Source organism: Electrona antarctica (genome assembly GCF_951216825.1).
Source record: "Electrona antarctica genome assembly, chromosome: 7".
Lineage (NCBI taxonomy): Eukaryota > Metazoa > Chordata > Actinopteri > Myctophiformes > Myctophidae > Electrona > Electrona antarctica.
In genome coordinates this window covers 58,298,992-58,319,033 of record NC_136812.1, presented here as the reverse complement: position 1 = coordinate 58,319,033, position 20,042 = coordinate 58,298,992, and the positions used below count along the sequence as shown (strand labels likewise).

Below are 20,042 nucleotides of genomic sequence, written 5' to 3'. Positions count from 1 at the left end.
CGGATATCGGTCATAATTTCATAATCGTGCACCCCTAGCGAAAACCCATTTCGCAGTATCGTTTCCAAAAAAAGTACAGGTATTTCTGACGAGCTACAGATGATAAACTGTAGCTCGTCAAGCAAGTAAAATGTTTTGACCGGGGTGAAACAGCCGCTTCCATAGCTCATGAAGTTAGCCGGTAACATTTTATCGGAAGTCTCAGCAGCCATTTGCGAATCCCCTGGTCGAATGTCGAATTAGATTTTTCCAACTACACTTCAGTTCCTTCGACGTTAGACCAAAGGTGTTGTTGTTGTTCTCAACAGCACGGTGGACACACACATGAGCCTCCAGGGTCTCCAGCCAGACACCACCTATGACATCAGAGTGAGAGCGTTCACCAGCAAGGGAGGAGGACCCATCAGCCCCAGCATCCAGAGCAGGACCATGTCTACCGCCATGCCAGGTGAACAGGGACGTGCACACATAGACATCAACACAGGGGGCTTCAGCCCCTGTCCTTTTACCCGTCTGTAAAACAACTGCCCTTTACCAGACCACGAATGCAGCATTTATGGTGAAAGAAATGCAAAACACCACACCTTTCCATGCCATACCGGAAGGCAGCGTTCAGGAGAATTGCTTTTTTTCCGAAGTCTCCTGAACTTGGAAAAACAGCATGTTGTGTTGAACAAATTTGCTTCGAAATCCATATCGTAGACCGCATCTCCAGTAGATAAGAGTGCAGGGTTGCGGCATCAAAAATAGCTGATCTGCAAGCTCTCAACGCGTTGCAGCGCGACGCGTTGTGAGCTTGTAGATCTTCTATTTTCGCTATTTTGGTCCAAAAGTGCCCTCTTACGGAATTTCAGCCCCTGCCTCTCTGACACTGTCCCTTTAGTTGAATTTGCTAAAACATCATTTTTGGAGAAGAAAAAAAACACTGAAAACATGATATGCCCAGTCACCATGCTGCACCTGTGATGTTCCTTTTTACTGACACCAAGTCTAAAATAAGAAATGAAAGCACAGAATATCAATACGAAGCAACTGAAAAACACCTTATTCCAATGGTAGTGGATGGAGAGAGAGGATTTTTGTCCAACCACAGAATGGCAACCATTGGGTGTGAAGAGGGGCACAACCATGGGTGGGACTTGACAGACAGACAGACAGACAGACGGACGGACGGACGGACGGACGGACGGACGGACGGACGGACGGACGGACGGACGGACGGACGGACGGACGGACGGACGGACGGACGGACGGACGGACGGACGGACGGACGGACGGACGGACGGACGGACGGACGGACGGACGGACGGACGGACGGACGGACGGACGGACGGACGGACGGACGGACGGACGGACGGACGGACGGACGGACGGACGGACGGACGGACGGACGGACGGACGGACGGACGGACGGACGGACGGACGGACGGACGGACGGACGGACGGACGGACGGACGGACGGACGGACGGACGGACGGACGGACGGACGGACGGACGGACGGACGGACGGACGGACGGACGGACGGACGGACGGACGGACGGACGGACGGACGGACGGACGGACGGACGGACGGACGGACGGACGGACGGACGGACGGACGGACGGACGGACGGACGGACGGACGGACGGACGGACGGACGGACGGACGGACGGACGGACGGACGGACGGACGGACGGACGGACGGACGGACGGACGGACGGACGGACGGACGGACGGACGGACGGACGGACGGACGGACGGACGGACGGACGGACGGACGGACGGACGGACGGACGGACGGACGGACGGACGGACGGACGGACGGACGGACGGACGGACGGACGGACGGACGGACGGACGGACGGACGGACGGACGGACGGACGGACGGACGGACGGACGGACGGACGGACGGACGGACGGACGGACGGACGGACGGACGGACGGACGGACGGACGGACGGACGGACGGACGGACGGACGGACGGACGGACGGACGGACGGACGGACGGACGGACGGACGGACGGACGGACGGACGGACGGACGGACGGACGGACGGACGGACGGACGGACGGACGGACGGACGGACAGACAGACAGACAGACAGACAGACAGACAGACAGACAGACAGACAGACAGACAGACCAAAACACTTAGGGCTCCATCTTGCGCCACCCTTATCCCTTTAATCCCTAAATGTATTTGCCATTTTTCACTATTTTGAAAATCCTTTTAAAATAGTTCAACTAGCCGATCTGCATCTACACGTTGTGAGCTTGTCGATCAGCTATTTGAACTATTTTAAAAGGGTTTCTTTTTTATAGTAAAAATGGCAAATACGTTTAGGGATAAGGGATAAGGGTGGCGCAAGATATAGCCCTTACTGTACATGTCCTTTAGCTCAGAGAGTGTGTCCATTCGGTTACATCTGCACACTCTCTGAGCTACAAATGATTAGATGAATACATGAATTCAAACTGAGAAGTTGATAACCCAATGTAGTTCACCCGTGAAGATTAACACAATCAATGTGTGTGTGTGTGTGTGTGTGTGTGTGTGTGTGTGTGTGTGTGCGTGCGTGCGTGCGTGCGTGCGTGCGTGCGTGCGTGCTCGCGCATTGGTTGAGAATTGTTTTAAAAATCAAGAAAATCGTTTAATATAATATACAGTAGGTTTTTAATCGAACATGTTTAACTCATATCTCTGGGGGTCCCTGAAAATAATTTGGGTGGTCCTTTGAGCATCACTACTCATATAGCAACATACGTATATTTTCAGTAAACTGGTTTAGAAGAGATTTGTAGAATGTGCCTTATTAGGTCTTAACAGGTTAAACAGATTCAAATGTCTATCCAGGCGGGGATGAAATTCCGCTGCGCCAAGACTAACGTAATCACGTGTAACTCCTCCTCACGTCTCTTTCTCAGAATTCACTAAGAACTTTGGTGTGAAAGCCGTGATGAAATCCTCGGTCCTGCTTACCTGGGAAGTGCCGGAAATGTACAAATCTGAAGTGCCTTTCAAGGTGAGTGCAACCCGAGATGGAAAATGGATAATACAAATAATAATAATAGGATCTCAAGGATTCCCAGGGGTGCCCCTATTTTATAAATTGGCTTTAACCCAATTTTGCTAAATCTTGTAGAAATCAGAAAGAAATTGGAATGATTTTTGGAAAATCTTAAATCTACTCTTATGGTGGACCCTGGCAAATGTGGGGTTCTGTGACCAAAATAGAGACTTGTAGATATTATTTTTGGGGGTGCTTGACGTGAAAATGTTTGAGACCGAAAGCTGGGATATTACAGAACTCTGCTGTGGCTCTCTGCACTTGTTTATATATAATTTGATGTGTTACATAAGTGTACTAACCATTTATTAACGGAAAAACTATAGTCCAAGGTTACATACAGACATTATTAATGACTACTGTGATTATGCCCCACAGAGGCAACGAGTGGCGCCTCGGAAACAAGGAAGTGGAATATATATTCGGGTAGAGCATCGTCTATTTCTCGCTTCAAATGTTTTCAAAAACATTCTTGAAAGCGTGTCGTTTAGTTAAAAGACATTGCGTGTTAGTTTACATGGCTGTCATGTTGGGTACAGGGAAGGCGTATATCATATCTCTGCTGTCGGGAGGAAACCTCATAACTCCAAAATGTTCATTTTTCAGGAAATGAAAAATATACATTTTTCAGGAAATTAAGAAAACCTTATATTTTTAAAACAAAGCATCAAACTTGGTGTTGTAACTTTATATATTGTCAATTACTTCCATGAGAGGGGGAGAGGTGGTGGAGTTAGTTGCTTTAGCAGACATTTTGGGTCCAATGGAGTTAAGAGGTTTTCTCCAAAGCACTTTTTACTACTTTCCATTGGTTCAATAACAACGAAACAGCACACAGACGTAAAGGGTGTTCAATAGCACTGATCTAATCTAAAACCTCAAAAATGGATTTATGAGGTTTCCTCCCGACAGCAACGAATCCAAAGCAGCCCAGTGGCTGCAGCCAGGTGCTCCGAGCCTTTGATTAGCCATCGCTCTGTTATAGAGCGGAGCGGCCATTATCCAGAAATAACACACCGCTGAATTTGGCAATTGACCAATCAGAATCAAGCATTCAACCAAGCCGTGTAATAAATATATATAGGCTATATATATATATAGGCTACCCTTGTGTGACCTGTCCCTAAACTATCTGGGTAGAAATTAACAGTATGGATAAAGACACAATACACAATTACATGAACAGAATTTACAGTATTGTGATGGACAAAAAAAATGCCTTTTTGTGAGTGAAAGTCAGTAGACTACTACTAAGCAAACCCTAAAATGCATAAAGCAGTGTTATTTTTGTCGACTAAAACTAAGACGAAGAATGTTCGTCTTTTTTCACTGGCGAAAACTAAATGGAAACTAAATGAAAACTAAGCTATGATGACTAAAACTAAGACTAAATATATTGACAATTTCGTCAATAAAAACTAGACTAAAATGTTAGGAAGGGACTAGTGGACAAGAGATCCAGTATAAATAAAAGTCATTTTACACTTGGTTGCATGAAAATAGCCGATCTGCTATTTTCAGCAAGTGTAAAATCTGCATTACGACGGAATCATGGCCCGCCAAAATACATTTCAGCCGACTAAACCAACTGCAGATTTAGTCAACTAAAATCTTATGATATTTTGTCGACTAGAACTAGACTAACACTAACACATTCCAGGTGACTAAAATGTGACTAAAAAAAGTTTCACTCCAAAGACTATGACTAAACTAAAATAGAAATTTGCTGCCAAAAACAACTCCAAGACCAACCTTCATCAAATGATGTCTTTTAGCTCCTCTGACAGCTTCACGTCGCCCTGATTCCACTTTTTCCTTTGACACTGTGTGGTGTAGAAAAATGACACACAGCTTGACATCACGCAGAGTAAATTTAGAGCTGCCCCCGATTCAGGATTTCCACGGTGGAATTGGAATCGGAGGCATATTAAATTAACACATGTTGAGCATTTAAAATCAATAAATCCCGACCGCATATGACGGCACACAGCTTAATTCAATTGCTGACAATGTGTTAGATAAGCGGGTTTAGAGTGCGTGTGTGTGCGCGCGCGCGCGCGTGTGTGTGTGTGTGTGTGTGTGTGTGTGTGTGTGTGTGTGTGTGTGTCACCATAGAGTTCTGTAAGCCAGCATGATATCAAATGACTCACCATGACTGTAAAGGAGGTCAGAACAGAAGATGCTTCCACAGTGGGTGCATTTTATAGGTCACCCCCCTGATGGTTTTTTAAGTTTAACACATGTGTGTTGCGTGCGTGCAGATCCTGTACAACCACCAGAGTGTGGAGGTGGCGGGCGACCAGAAGAGGGCGCTCATCGGTGGCCTGCAGCCCGACACGGACTACTCGTTCGTGCTGATGAGCCGCGGGAGCAGCGCGGGCGGCCTGCAGCAGCAGGTGTCTGCCCGCACCGCGCCGGACCTGATGCGCGGCGGCAGGCCTCTTGTCCACCAGACCACCGCCACGCAGCAAAGCGCCGACGACGACGATGACGACGACGGGGGCACCAGGGTCACTCTGGCACTGCCCAGGGTCACCGCCGGCGGCAGCGAGCGAGTCAGGTCAGGGAGCTAGGGCGGGCGCCGCCCAGTGTTGATTTTGTCGACTGACAGTACGTTCTAACACCTTGAGGGCCCGGGGTTATTTAATCCATTCATAAAATGTGCCCATCGTTTATAGCGCCTGGACCACTTTTACCGACTGACCGGATGTTGTTGTGAATGTGTGTGTAGCAGCTAACAATAGCCACAACACTATCGATGCGATCGACAACAACGGGAGGTAAGAAAGAATCTAACGAGACAGCGGGGGCCCGTCAAACACAGGATGTTTTTTCATAATTAGACGGGATGATTTAGATCGCATGACGATGACGTGTCACTGTTGTGCAACACCGAGGATTGCGCAACAAGCGCTTCTAGGCTGTGGAGCGTTGCGGCCGGTATTGATATCACTAATTTGACGGAGATTAATCAATCTCTGTCTAGGGGCACATGACCGTACTAAGTACATGTCATGGGCCCTTAAACTGTTAACAGCGGGTGAGCATCGGCCGACACATCGCCCAATCACCCGTCATCGCCCGAAAAGATTAATTGTTTTTATCTTTTCGGGCGACGTTGCTCCGCCCACTTATCGCCGGTAGTCGCCGTGTTAGTCTAAAACTAGACTAACACTAAAACATTCCAGGTGACTAAAATGTGACTAAGACTAAATGAAAACTATTCAAAAGACTATGACTAAAACTAAAATCAAAATGTGTTGTCAATAACAATACTGGCGCCGCCGCAACAATCGGCTGTTTTCATTGTGGTAGTTAGTTCAACGTATTGATTAATCGAATTGTCGAGAAGCTCTTTTTTAAGGCATTTAAAACCGGGAACACGTCTGTGTCATGCTTTATTTGACTTATATGAGCTCATAGATCACCAATGTCTGACCTCAATATCGCTAGAGGGTGCTATTCCACGGGGTTTGTGTATTTTTTTAATTTGTATTATAATCCACATAGGGGGATCTTAGATCGCCTCATATAAGAACTGTGTTTGAAAAATCTAATCATCCCATAGGTTTCGATCATATGGATATGAAGAATCTGACTGCGAGAAAATGCTTATGTTACTGCTGCCGAATTTTCGCTAGAAACAGACTATCAAATATGACTGACTGACTATTGTAAACGATACAGAAACACCTCCCCGACGATATCGGCGAGACAGTTCCATATAGACCCCAATTCTTATATGAGCCGATTTTAAGATGACCCAATGTTGACAATGATGACCGCAAACCAGGGGGTGAGTGAGTGACGTCAGGACGTCGTCACTATTGGTTGGCTATTCAAAAATAGCAGATGCATGAAAAGGTTGGGAACCACTAATTTAGGCAGATGCTATAGGTTTGAATTTGACCTAAAGTGAAAGCAAACAATTTTCCCTAACTGTCATTTGTACCCTGCCAGGGACCATGTCCTCGCAAAGTGCTCACAAAAGAGCATTGTTTGATGAATGCAATGGTCAGACCTATCAACCGTTAATGTACTCAAATGTGCTGTCTTCTGTGCTATCAGCACTATAGTCTCGCATTGCAATTTTCAAATGTTTCCGTCATACAGTCTGGAGCAACGGAAGCTCTATCATCATGAGTAAGCGATAACGTGGAAGTGAAGCCTCCTCCCCACTTCCGTTTCGTCTTTACAGTCGCACAAATGTATCCTAATTATATAAATAGAAATCATCTAAAGCAGGGGTTCTCAACGGTTTTGGCCGGGGACCCCCGGAAATGCTTTGGCAATATCTCGGGACCCCCGCCCCGCCCCCTCCCGACCCCCAATATAAATTGACTGCTACAATATAACCTTAATAATAGAGACAATACACCATAAATAAATACTGAAACCAGATATAATCATTAGGGAAGGTCAGGTGTATGCATGTACTATGTGTACTATATGTAAACTCTTCATTAACACTTTCCAGGCATTCAGTTGCAAAAAAAAAACAACTAATTAAAAACTAATTTGGGGACCCCCCAAAATAATTTGGCGACCCCCCGAGGGGTCCTGATCTAAAGTATATACATAGCTTGCTGCTATAGCAGAAATGCAGCTTCCTTACTCTGATTTCGGGAGGTGTAGTTCCAGACTCTATATAGCATTGGGAGATTGTGGAATAGTTGTCTGCAAGACTATATCAGCACGAATATCTTAGCTGAAACACATACCACAAACATGGACTTCTCATGGTTGTTGTGATACCGGTTCAGTGTCAGCTTCGCCTCAGTGGTTAAACTCCCTGAATTATCTATCTATCTAATATTCTAATAGTATCCAACATAATGAGAGAGAGAGAGAGAGAGAGAGAGAGAGAGAAGAATATTAACAGGAATACATTTTTGTTTTGTTTATGTTTTTACACCGTACACATAAAGACAGTTAACGTCAAGTGTTGTGGTGGGACATTCTCATTCGTTCTCTTCTATGGCATCCAAATTTCCTATATAATATAATAGGCTACTTTTTTTTGTTTTTCAGGTGGTACTATATAGTTGTGGTGCCTGTCAGCTCAGCCAACCTACAGAGATGGAGCAGTCCTGAGGACATGGACGTGCATGAGGTGAGTGGAGAGATCAGGGCTGGTAAACTCACATATCAAAATAGTACAATATTGTACTATTAGTTCACTAAAAACGCCGGGACAACGCTCCACACGTCCCAAACTCTTCTCCCTTCTGGCTCCAAAACTATGGAATGCACTTCCCATTACAATCAGAACTGCAGCCTCACTCCAAATCTTCCGCCATAGTCTGAAAACCCACCTCTTCAGACTCCATCATGGCCCGTAGCACTTGCCATAGCCATGACATTTTTATGTAGACTTAGATAGTTTTTTTATGTAGACTTATAGCATTTTTATGTAGACATAGCACTATAAAGTATACATGTATAGTTCCATTATGTAGATATTCTACTATTACGTTCTTAGCTTGCGTATGATTTTTTGTATGTATGTGATGTATGCCATGCTTTTTGTTCTTGCTTAATGTAAATCGCTCTGGATTAAGAGCGTCTGCTAAATGCCTAAATTGTAAATTGTAATATCGGCCCAATCGAAATACACATGGTATTGTGACATCTCAATATCATCCCTCCCCTAACCCCTCCCACCAACAGCTGTGTGTGCGGCTTTAGTTCAGGTGGATCACCACCCACCTGAAAACATGGCATAACATAACACTTTCTGTACACATAAAAAAAATCATTCCCATAGTATAATCATAGTACCTGATGATCATGTTTTGGGGGGAGGGGGGAATCACGGCACTTATGCAAACGCATAAAGAATGCAACATGGTCTTTAACCCATTCTGGACGGGAACCACTTTTGGTGTTTTAAGCATTATGCTATACTTTAGCTATTGAAAAATAGCATATCTACGGTGCCGCGCTATGAGCTTGTAGATATGCTATTTCAGAAATATCGGGAAAATGTGGCGCAAATCTTTGAATAGATATTATTTCAGAGCAAACATTTTGAACTCAAATCTTTGCTTCTGGAAGGTCCCTGGAACAACATATTTTCAGATGTGGGTCGGTGGCCAATTACATGGGGGTCCTTGACATGAAAATGTTTGAGAACGACTAACATGAGGTTTTTCAGAAAACTGTCAGGATTTAGAAGACATTCGTAGAATCGTCCTCAGGTCTAAATGGTCTCTAACTATCCTGCTATGCCAGCTCCTGGATGCTGACGACAGCAGCAGCAGCAGCAGCGCACACAGACAGAGGAGACAGAGCCAGGACTCTCTGCAGCCCTACGTCGCTGCCAAGATGGACGCGCTGCCCGAGACCTTCACCCTAGGCGACCAGAGGACCTACCACGGCTTCTACAACAAGCCCCTCCGAGGCCTGCAGGAGTACCGCTGCTTCACGCTGGCACAGCTCAAAGACCACGAGGCGGTGAGTTGTACTCTTTCACAGCGGCGTTGCTTTCGCCCGACTAAAGGCCATATGACGAAAAATGTTCATCGACTAGCGTTTTTCACTGAGGAACACTAAATTACAACAAAATAAATGTGACCAGATTTGACTGAGAGCCTGCCATCACGCAAACTCCAGCTTTTTACCAGAGGAGAAAAACTTTTTTTAGACAAAAAAAACTTGATTAAAATGTATAGTGGCGAAGAGATCCAGTAGAACAAAAAATGGATGCTTGGTTGCAAAATAGCCGATCTACAAGCTCACAACGTGTCACGCTGTGACGCGTTGTGAGCTTGTGGATCGGCTATTTTCAGCAAGCGTAAAATCAGTCATTACGACTCCAATCAAGACTGGCTGGATTTCAGATGACTAAAATGTGACTACAACTAAATTAAATTGTATTCAAATGACTATGACTAAAACAAAACAAAAATCAAATCAACACTGTTTCATAGTGGTGGAAAATAATCAGTTTCTTTACTGAAGTAAACTATCATTACTGCAATAGATAGAAATACTAAGTAAGTAAACGTTCAGAATACTTGAGTAAAAGTACAACAGTATTGCCATCAGAAAATGTACTAAAAGTACAACAACGTAAACATACTCATTATGCTTGAAATGTCCCATTTCGAATGTATACAATTCATCTTTTGAAAATACCAGATCTACAAGCTCACAATGTGTCGCATTGCGACTTTTACTTGTAACAGAGAATTTTTACATTGTGATATTGTTACATTTAAAGGTCCTTGCAGACTGAATGCGTTTAAACGCTGCTAAAAATCCGAAAAACACAGTAGTGTGCAGGGACCTTTGACTTGAGTAAAACAATTTACAATTTAGGCATTTAGCAGACGCTCTTAATCCAGAGCGACTTACATTAAGCAAAAACAAAAAGCATGGCATACATCACATGTATAAAAAGTAGTTATCATGAATCATGCGTAAACTAAGAACGTAACAGTGGAGTATCTATGTAAACTATACATACTATACTATATAATATATTATACATGTGTACTATAAAGTGCTATGACTACATAAAGTGCAATTCTAGAGCTGTCTACATAACAAGCTATAAGTCTGTTTAAAATACTATCTAAGTCTACATAATGTGCTATCTAAGGGGCTAGGCTAGGGCAAGTGCTACGGGCCATGGTGGAGTCTGAAGAGGTGGGTTTTTAGACTACGGCGGAAGATTGGGAGTGAGGCTGCAGTTCTGACTGCAATGGGAAGTGCATTCCATAGTTTTGGAGCCAGAAGGGAGAAGAGTTTGGGACGTGTGGAGCGTTGTCCCGGCGTTTTTAGTGAAGGTACCTCCAGCTTCCCTGCGTTGGCTGATCTGAGTGAGCGGGAGGGTTTGTAGGGTACGATCATACTTGTGAGATATGGGGGGGCCATGCCTTTGGTTGCTTTGAATGCCAGCATCAGAGTTTTGTATTCTGTGCGGGCAGCGACCGGGAGCCAATAGAGCGAGCGGAGAAGGGGGGAGACGTGTGAGAATTTTGGCTGGTTGAAGACCAAGCGTGCTGCGGCATTTTGGATCAGTTGGAGGGGCTTAAGTGCACATGCCGGTAGGCCAGTAAGGAGGGAGTTGCAATAGTCAAGTTTTGACAAGACTGTTGTCTGGATTAGGAGCTGGGCTGACTCCTGGGTGAGGAACGGTCTAATTCGTTGTATGTTGTAGAGTGTAAACCTACAGGATCTAGTGACAGCTGTGATGTGTGTTTTGAACGAGAGCTGACTGTCCAGGACAACACCAAGGTTCCTGGCTGTCGGGACAGACTTTACCAGGGCGTTGTCTACGGAGATAGTTAGCTCCCGCATAGGGCAGGACTTAGCTGGGAAGAACAGAAAACAGAAAACATCCGAATACTTCCACCAATGTGTCTGCCCTCCACTCATCTCTCTAGATGTCTGTACTGGTACTTATCAGAATGCAGCAGACATTCAGTCTGCAAACATGGCAGCTGTCTGGGCTCTTAGAGAGAAGCGGTGGATGGATATTCAGAGGGATAATTAGATATTCTCGCAGGGGTGGAAACTCCGGATGATAGTCGATCGATGGGAGTGATGATATCTACTAGAAACAAGCTGCAAAGAGCGCGACATCTCTGCCTACAATCGACGGCGACAGCTATAGAGCGTCACAGTCCCGCCCCCTTTCATGACGACGCCAGGCCCAGGAAATAGTTCCCAATGCATTTTTCCCATAGACATTTCGAAACATATTTATTTAAAGACCTTATAAGCGTCGTACGAAGCCAACTCTTGTCGTGACAAATCATGACAACAAACACAATATTTTGGACCAAACAAATAATTACAAAGAAGAAAAACAACAAAAAAAGTGTTGTAACCTGCCGTTGTTTTCTACTTTCTAATTCTTTGTTTGGCCCAAAACATTGTGTTCATTGTCATGATTTGTCGCGACAAGAGTTGGCTTTGTCCTCGACGTAAACGTCTTTAAATAAATACTTTTTGAAAAGTCTATGAGGAAAATGAACAGCGATTTATTTTCCGGGTCTCTCAAGGGGGCGGGACTGCGACGCTCTATACTATAGGCAGTGGTGCAAAGGTGCAAGACATAGGGCCCTATCTTGTGCCACCCCAATTATCCCTAAACTTATTTGCCATTTTCTTTTGCTATTTTTAAAAACATTTTAAAATAGTTCAACTAGCCGATCTATTTGTGCAAGGAGTTGCTCACAGTCACATGATGGGAAGCGACTGGACATATATTATAGGTAGGCCTATTATGCGATATATACTGTATATATTGTGTCATGGACACTGCGCACATGAAGGGTGGGGGAGAGAGAGAGAGAGAGAGAGAGAGAGAGAGAGAGAGAGAGAGAGAGAGAGAGAGAGAGAGAGAGAGAGAGAGAGAGAGAGAGAGAGAGAGAGAGAGAGAGCTGTATGCTGGTGGTTACTGCAGGTTATTTATTTATAAAACAAATTGTACTCATCTTTGTGTTCTGTTTCACATTATTGCTGAGTGACCGTGTGACGCACACAGGGAACAGAGAAAATCCATCGCGGGGAAAATAAACTCCTCCATCGGTATAGAGTGTCGCAGTCCCGCCCCCTTTCATGACGACGCCAGGCCCAGGAAATAGTTCCGAATGCATTTTTCCCATAGACATTTCCAAACTTATTTATTTAAAGATCTTATAAGCGATCTACAAAGCCAACTCTTGTCGTGACAAATCATGACAACAAACACAATATTTTGGACCAAACAAATAATTACAAAGAAGAAAAACCAAAAAAAATGTGTTTGTTGTCATGATTTGTCCGCGGCGTAAACGTCTTTAAATAAATACTTTCCGAAAAGTCTATGAGGAAAATAAACGGGGATTTATTTTCCGGGTCTCTCGAGGGGGCGGGTCTGCGACGCTCTATATCACAGACACACACTTCTCACAGAGTCGATTACTAATGAATGACAGGTGCAGGCGCGCGCCTGTGCCTGCGGAGTGCGCTCATGCATGCGCTTTGCTTTGGGAGCATGCCTGTGCATTGTCCAGCGCAGTAGGGAACGCTCTCCTCAGACGTTTATATTTTGCTAAAGTGTATAAGCTCTGTGTCTGGTGAATTGCGGGAGGATGCGGGATTCGCGGTGGCCCGCTGGTTTTGTCTTGACCGCCCGCACCCGCCCACAGGTATTGTCTATTGTGAGCTTGTAGATTGGCTATTTGAACTAAACTCAGCAACAACAGTTCGGAAACTTAACTTTGGTCCATTATTTCTCCACTTGAATAATACCAATCGGTATTGTATTTTATGTCATTTTAATCGTTGATTGACGATTTTTACAACAAGGTATAGATTGTAAGGATCGGGCGTTCGTGGAATCATTAGCGCCTCACAGCTAAACGTGTGGGTATCGCCTCCAAAATTCAAAGTCATACGATTAGTGACACACGTTACCGCAGTGAAATTTGTTCTCCACATTTGACCCATCTCTTGGAGTGGTGAGCCGGGGATCGAACCCCCAACCTCCCAGTTTCAGGGCAGACACTCTAACCACAAGGCCACTGTCTGGTGGTGGCCACCTTGTGGTTGGTATTAAACCCTTGTAAAAATCTACACTGGCCACCTGGATGGCGTGGCGTGGCGCTCGAGTGAGACCGGCCGAAGGCCGGTCGAATTCTAGTTATTATTTTATTATGTATTTTCCTTGTGTTGCCCTCTTGCAGGAGCGTGCGTTTGCGGCCAGTCCGTACTCGGACCTCATCGTGGTGAAGCTGCACGGCGGCGCGGTGGTGTCGCGCCACGCCGAGGAGCCCGAGATGCTGTGGGTGATGGGCCCCGTGCTGGCCGTGGTGCTCATCATCATCAGCGTCATCTCCATCCTGCTCTTCAAGAGGTGGGTGGATTCAAAACCCCCTTTTGGTGTTTTAAGGGTTATGTTATGGTTTAGCTGTTGAAAAAATAGCAGATCTACAAGCTTGTAGCGCGGCACCGAGTGCCGCGCTACGAGCTTGTAGATCTGCTATTTTTTTTTAAATCGTGAAAAAATGTGGCGCAAATCTTTGAATAGCCTATTATATTCTTTCAGAGCGAATGTTTTTTTAACTTTTCAACATACAGGCGTATGCACACTTGCACAGGCTCAACTTATGTAACTTAAATAGAACTTTATGTAGACTCAGGGCTCCAATTTTGTCTCCGACTTTACCCGCAGCACGGCCCGCAATTCAGCCGCTGCCCGAGAATTACGAATATAGGAGCTTTCTCTGTCCCTTAATGGTATTTTCGTCCAGCATCACCCGCTAACTCACGTTGGATATACAGTAAATGCCATGATGAGGGAATTAACCACCCCGGAGCGCAAGAGCACATTTGGGGTTTAAGGTAAAGCATTTACAATTTAACTATATTATTTCTCTAATAGTCACTATTGCAGTGAGAAATAATATAGTATTTACTAATTACTATGGCCGCCGTGCCAACTGAACTGCTGAATGCTGCTGCAATTTAATGTTAGATATTAGATTCTGACGGGGAGGGATCTATGATGAATGATGACGATACAACACCGGGGTCGCCGAGCCCAACTGCGCTGCGAAAACGCGCGTGCACGAGGCACATGCACGCAAATTTTTGCGCGCGCTAAATGTGCGCGCACATTTTGGACTCAAATTGCGCACAGATTTGAGTCCAAATCTGTGCTCCCCCACCTGGAAACAAAGTTAGGCGCCCCTGACACACACACACACACACACACACACACACACACACACACACACACACACACACACACACACACACACACACACACACACACACACACACACACACACACACACACACACACACACACACACACACACACACACACACACACACACACACACACACACACACACACACACTCAAAAATAAATTACAGACATACTCGAAAGAATTATAAGTACAGTCCACCAAGGACGATGAGAAAGTGGAGAGTTAGTTTGTCAGAGTCGGGCCCGGGGGCATTATCCTTCAGCTGGAAACAGAAGTTCTGGTTGGCACATGCTGTAGGCTGCAGCCTGGCAGCTATAGCTGGCATATGGTCAGACAGTCAGCCACCCCACCGCTCTGTTTGACCACGATAACACCGGGCAGTGGTGCTGCTAAGGTTACTCACTACATTTACTTAATTACTGTACTTAACCTCAGGGCTCTATGCTATAGTGTCTTTTCTGTTTTCTGTTATTGTGAGTAAAGCTTGACATTGCAAAGCGTCGCAGCACAATATACGGTTGCTGGGTTTTAAGGGTGCGGTGAAATGAAAAATACCTTTTGTTTTTTTCTCACAATTTTAGAGCATACTTTGTTTGAGTATTTCCACATGGTGCCATTCATCATTATACTCCAAGAAAATGAAACCACTGTGTATTGGGGCAGCTCACTGCATGGCATGATGGGAGAGAGTCTGGGTACCCCCACGGCTACACTCACACATGCACGCACGCACACATACGCACACATACGCTCGGCTGAGCGGGTCTATCCTCAGGCACACATGTGACTGGGTTGGTGGCATCCATCCATCTGTCTCACTCCACTGACCAATGATGCCAGCTGCTGGCTGGCTGGCTGGCTGGCTGGCTGCCTGCCTGCCTGCCTGCCTGCCTGCCTGCCTGCCTGCCTGCCTGTTCATCTCAACTCGTTTGTTTAGGCTTCACTCACATCTGCACAACAGATTGTTGTATAGCTGATGCATGAGATGTGTTGACTGATGCAATCAGATCCAATCAAATCCAGAAAATCCAATACACCTACTGTACAATGGATTTTTTTTTAATTTATTTTTTACTGGACCTCACATGTCTTAGGAATGGGTGGACCAAAGGAGAAGTTCCCAACTTCATTTCTCTTTTTTTTAGGAATATTTAAAAAATAATAATATGCACGTTTTTCACCGATTTGCCCCCCCCCCCCCCCCCCCCCAAGATAGCCCCCCCCCCCCATGAAATCTATTTTTTTGTTTTTTTGTGAAAAGTCATGATGAAATATTACAGAAGAGTACCTCAAGTTGCCATGTATTGCTGTACTGCAATACATTTTGATGAGAGATATTTTATTAAAAATATGTTTAGTGTTCTAGGGTTAATGAGGATAAAGAACACCCTCGAGTGCAATACTGGTGTGCGAGTAGGGTAATCAAATTGTCAGCAACGTCCCTGTATGTGTACGATGATAAGAGCGCCCCTCACTTCACACGGGTGTGATTCTTTTTTAACCCATTTCGGGCGGGAACCCCTTTTGGTGTTTCTAGCATTATGTTATACTTTAGCTATTGAAAAATAGCAGATCTACAAGCTCATAGCGCCGGCACCGAGTGCGGCGCTATGAACTTGTAGATCTGCTATTTTTGAAAAATCGTGAAAATGTGCCTCAAATCTTGGAATATATATTCTTTCAGAGTTTCAGTTTTTAACTCAAATCTTTGCTTCTGGAGGGGTCCCTGGAACAACATATTTTCAGATGGGGGTCGGCGGCATATTACATAATCATTTTTGGGGTCCTTGACATGAAATATTGAGAACCACTGATATATAGAAACATGAGGTTTTTCAGAAAAAAAACATTTTTTTAATTTCGACGTCAGGCTTAAAATGGGTTAAATGTACTGGAGCTTCAGAGTGTATACAGGTACCTTTACCTAAGCGGTGCATCTAAGTCGGTGGTTCCCAGCATTTTTTAAAGAGAGATTTTATGTCTCCCCAAACTAGCACAACGCTCGTGCTGCGTTTTGAGCTTGTAGATCTGCTATTTTCACTACTACTTATGTTTTCTAATTTATAGAATTTATTGTATTTGTCTTTGATTACTTCATGAAATTACTGAAAGTCATTTATTTTTTAAATGTGAATTTTCTTTGAAATAATAATGAAAAACTAAAATGTAGGAAACAACAAAGAAAGGGACCCATACAAATGTGTCCGCGACCCACAAGAAAAGTCACGCTGTGATTAACCAGTAGTCACTTGAGTGGCAGCGAGAGACATGGAGGAATCGCATGAGTCACTTGGGCAGTATAGTCTCGCGTTACCAGACTGTTGCCTCTCGCAATTTCCAAAAGCTTTCATCTTACAGTCTGGAGCAACGGAAGAGCTGTCATGAGTAAACTATAAAGCGAAGTGGAGCCTCCTCGCCACTTCCGTTTTGTCTTTACAGTCGCGCACATTTATCCTAATATAAATAGAAATCATCTAAGCATATAGCTTGTTGCTTAGAAAATAAAATAAAAAATAAGCTCTAAAGATATTTTAAAATATATTTTCGTGAACGGAAATGGCAGCTTCCCTTACTCTGATTTCGGGAGCTGTAGTTTCCAGACTCTATATATATAGCATTCGGAGATTGTGGAATAGTTGTCTGGCCGAGACGCAGCGTGCCTTCTGTAAATGCCTTCAGCACTTCCGCTTGACTTCCTGCCTTCAATGGAGACACGTTGCTCCAATGAACTGCATCTATTTTTTTTTATATGTTATATGTGTGAAATGGTGGTGAACACACTGTAACTCAATCCTTCCTGTCTCTCTCCTCATGGTGTCCTGTTTCCTGTGCTTTCCTGTGGACGCAGCAACCAGGACAGGTTAGTACTTCCTGCATGAAACCCTGTATCTTCATTTCAGCATTGGTCTTTGTTTTTGTTTTTTTTAGATGGAATGCCATGATACCCCCTCCCCTAAAACATGATCAACAGTCCATCACCATCACTATGATTATACTAGGAGTCACTAATGTGGTGTATTTCGATTGGGCCTTTTGACTCAATTAAAGGCTTTCAGCTTTCAGGAAGAAACCAAAAATTCACAGGGAAGACATATTTAATATTATAACCACACCTGGGGGTCTATTAGAGCTGATGTTAACTCCATAGACACATCTACAAGCACGTGCCACATCTTGTGACGCAGGTATTTATTTTCTGTGTGCGTGAGTATTGTGTGTGTGTGTGCTTGCGTGCATGCATGCGTGTGTGTGTGTGTGCGAGAGAGAGAGTGTGCATGCGTGGGTGCGTGTACGTGCGTATGTGTACAGTATTGGATCCGGTATGGTTTCTGTCTTGTGGATGTGTCCTCATTGCATGTCATGCCGTCTCCAGGAAGCGAGCGTCTCCGTCAGCTACAGACCAACACTGTGTTTGTCTTATGTCTCCAGGAAGCGAGCGTCTCCGTCAGCTACACAGACCAACACTGTGTTGTCTTATGGTCTCCAGGAAGCGAGCGTCTCCATCAGCTACAGACCAACACTGTGTTGTCTTATGTCTCCAGGAAGCGAGCGTCTCCGTCGGCTAAAGACCAACAGTGCTCGTCCGGCATGAAGGAAGCCCTGCTGGAGCATGCCTCTGACCCTGTGGAGCTGAGACGCATCCACTACCACACACAAGGTATGCGCGCACGCACGCACAAAGGCACGCATGCACGCACGAAGGCACACACACACCGGTTCCAAGCAACACGGAAGGGTGGGATCTTTTTCCTTATTTACAAACATCAGATCTAAGGTATATTATTATTATTTATTTATTTTGACCAGAAAAAACGTTTTTTTGCATCGTGACTATGACGAGCTGTGCGACCGCAATTTTTTCTTTTTATTCCTATTCTTTTTTGTCTCCCGTGGTCAGCACCTCGCCACTATTGGTGTGCGCTCCTACCCTTTTCTTTGCGCAAATCAACAAGGAGTAGGCTACTGTACAAGTGTACATTGCAGAACAAAAAAACAAAATCATCGTTTTTTTATCAATAAAACCTACTGACGTGTATACCTACTGTATACATGTCCTTAGCACCCCATACGTCCTTAGCAAACATTGTGTTAACCCATTTAGACCTGACGTCGAAATAAAATAAAAAACGTCTTCTAAATCCTGACAGTTTTCTGAAAATATATCAGAAATATATATATATATATGACAGTTTCTATATCAGTGGTTCGCAATATTTCATGTCGAGGACCCCCAGAATTATCTGTATTTGGCCGCCGACCCCCATCTGAAAATATGTTATTCCAGGAACCCCTCAAAGATTTGAGTTAAAAACGTTAAAAAGTTAAAAAGTTAAAAAATAATATATATTCAAAGATTTGCACTACATTTTCTTCTATCAGCTTGTAGATCTGCTATTTTTCCGTCTGACCTGAACCTGAACCTGTTGGTGGGACAGATAGAGAACGTTGATCTTCTCCTGATTTGTCTCTCTCTCAAAAAGCCATTTTAGTGTCAGAGCGTTAGGACAATTGTTTGGCTAAAGAATCGTACCCAAGGCAGGGTTCATAATGTTCACTGGGAATGAACACCTAATTCCAATTTAACCCATTCTAGAAGGGAACCCCTTTTGGTGTTTAAAGCATTATGTTATACTTTAGCTATTGGAAAAAGAGCAGATCTACAAGCTCATAGCGAGGCAGCCGAGTGCCGCGCTACGAGCTTGTAGATCTGCTATTTTTTTTAAAAACTGTGAAACTGTGGCTGGCGCAAATCTTTTAATATATTTTCTTTCAAAGCAAACGTTTTTAACTCAAAGCCTTGCTTCTGGGGGGTCATACTGGAAAAACATATTTTCAGATAGTGGCCAAATACATTGGGGGTCTTGACATACAAATGTTTGAGAACCCACTGACGTAGAAAGATGTTTTTTTTTTTTTTTAAACTGTCAGGATTTAGAAGACATTTGTAGAATCGTCCTCAGGTCTAAATGGGTTTCCGGTCTCCTAAAGAGTTGCAGCCATGCACCTACATCACGCAGACACATAGGGGAAGTAGACCGGAGAGATGGCGTGTCTCGCTCTCCCATTTGTTTCGGGTTTTAGAGATACAGACAGATTGCATATGGGTAAAGTTTAGTTTAGTGCACTAGTGTGGCCAAAGGTTGAATGCAGAAATCAGAGATACCGATAATTGTACTGTGGGACTGTTTCATTGCACATCAAGGTAATTATCCTCAGCTCAAGTGGAGAGCAACATGAGAGCTCTTTTCATCTCTCCCTCTCTCTCTCTCTCTCTCTCTCT

At 44.5% G+C, this 20,042-nt stretch overlaps 1 protein-coding gene across 1 annotated transcript in view; it reads left to right on the top strand.

Annotated features, from left to right (window-relative positions):
* LOC306925925 (receptor-type tyrosine-protein phosphatase F-like) overlaps positions 1–20,042 on the top strand; it is a gene marked incomplete at its 5' end in the record, with an annotated part of 147,415 nt that overhangs the window by 85,041 nt on the left and 42,332 nt on the right. Inside the window, 6 exons of the mRNA XM_079505074.1 lie at positions 309–448; positions 2,907–3,004; positions 5,311–5,609; positions 8,081–8,162; positions 9,284–9,505; positions 13,732–13,901. Of these exons, the coding sequence (XP_079361200.1) occupies positions 309–448; positions 2,907–3,004; positions 5,311–5,609; positions 8,081–8,162; positions 9,284–9,505; positions 13,732–13,901 (1,011 nt within the window). The remainder of the gene's footprint in view (positions 1–308; positions 449–2,906; positions 3,005–5,310; positions 5,610–8,080; positions 8,163–9,283; positions 9,506–13,731; positions 13,902–20,042) is intronic.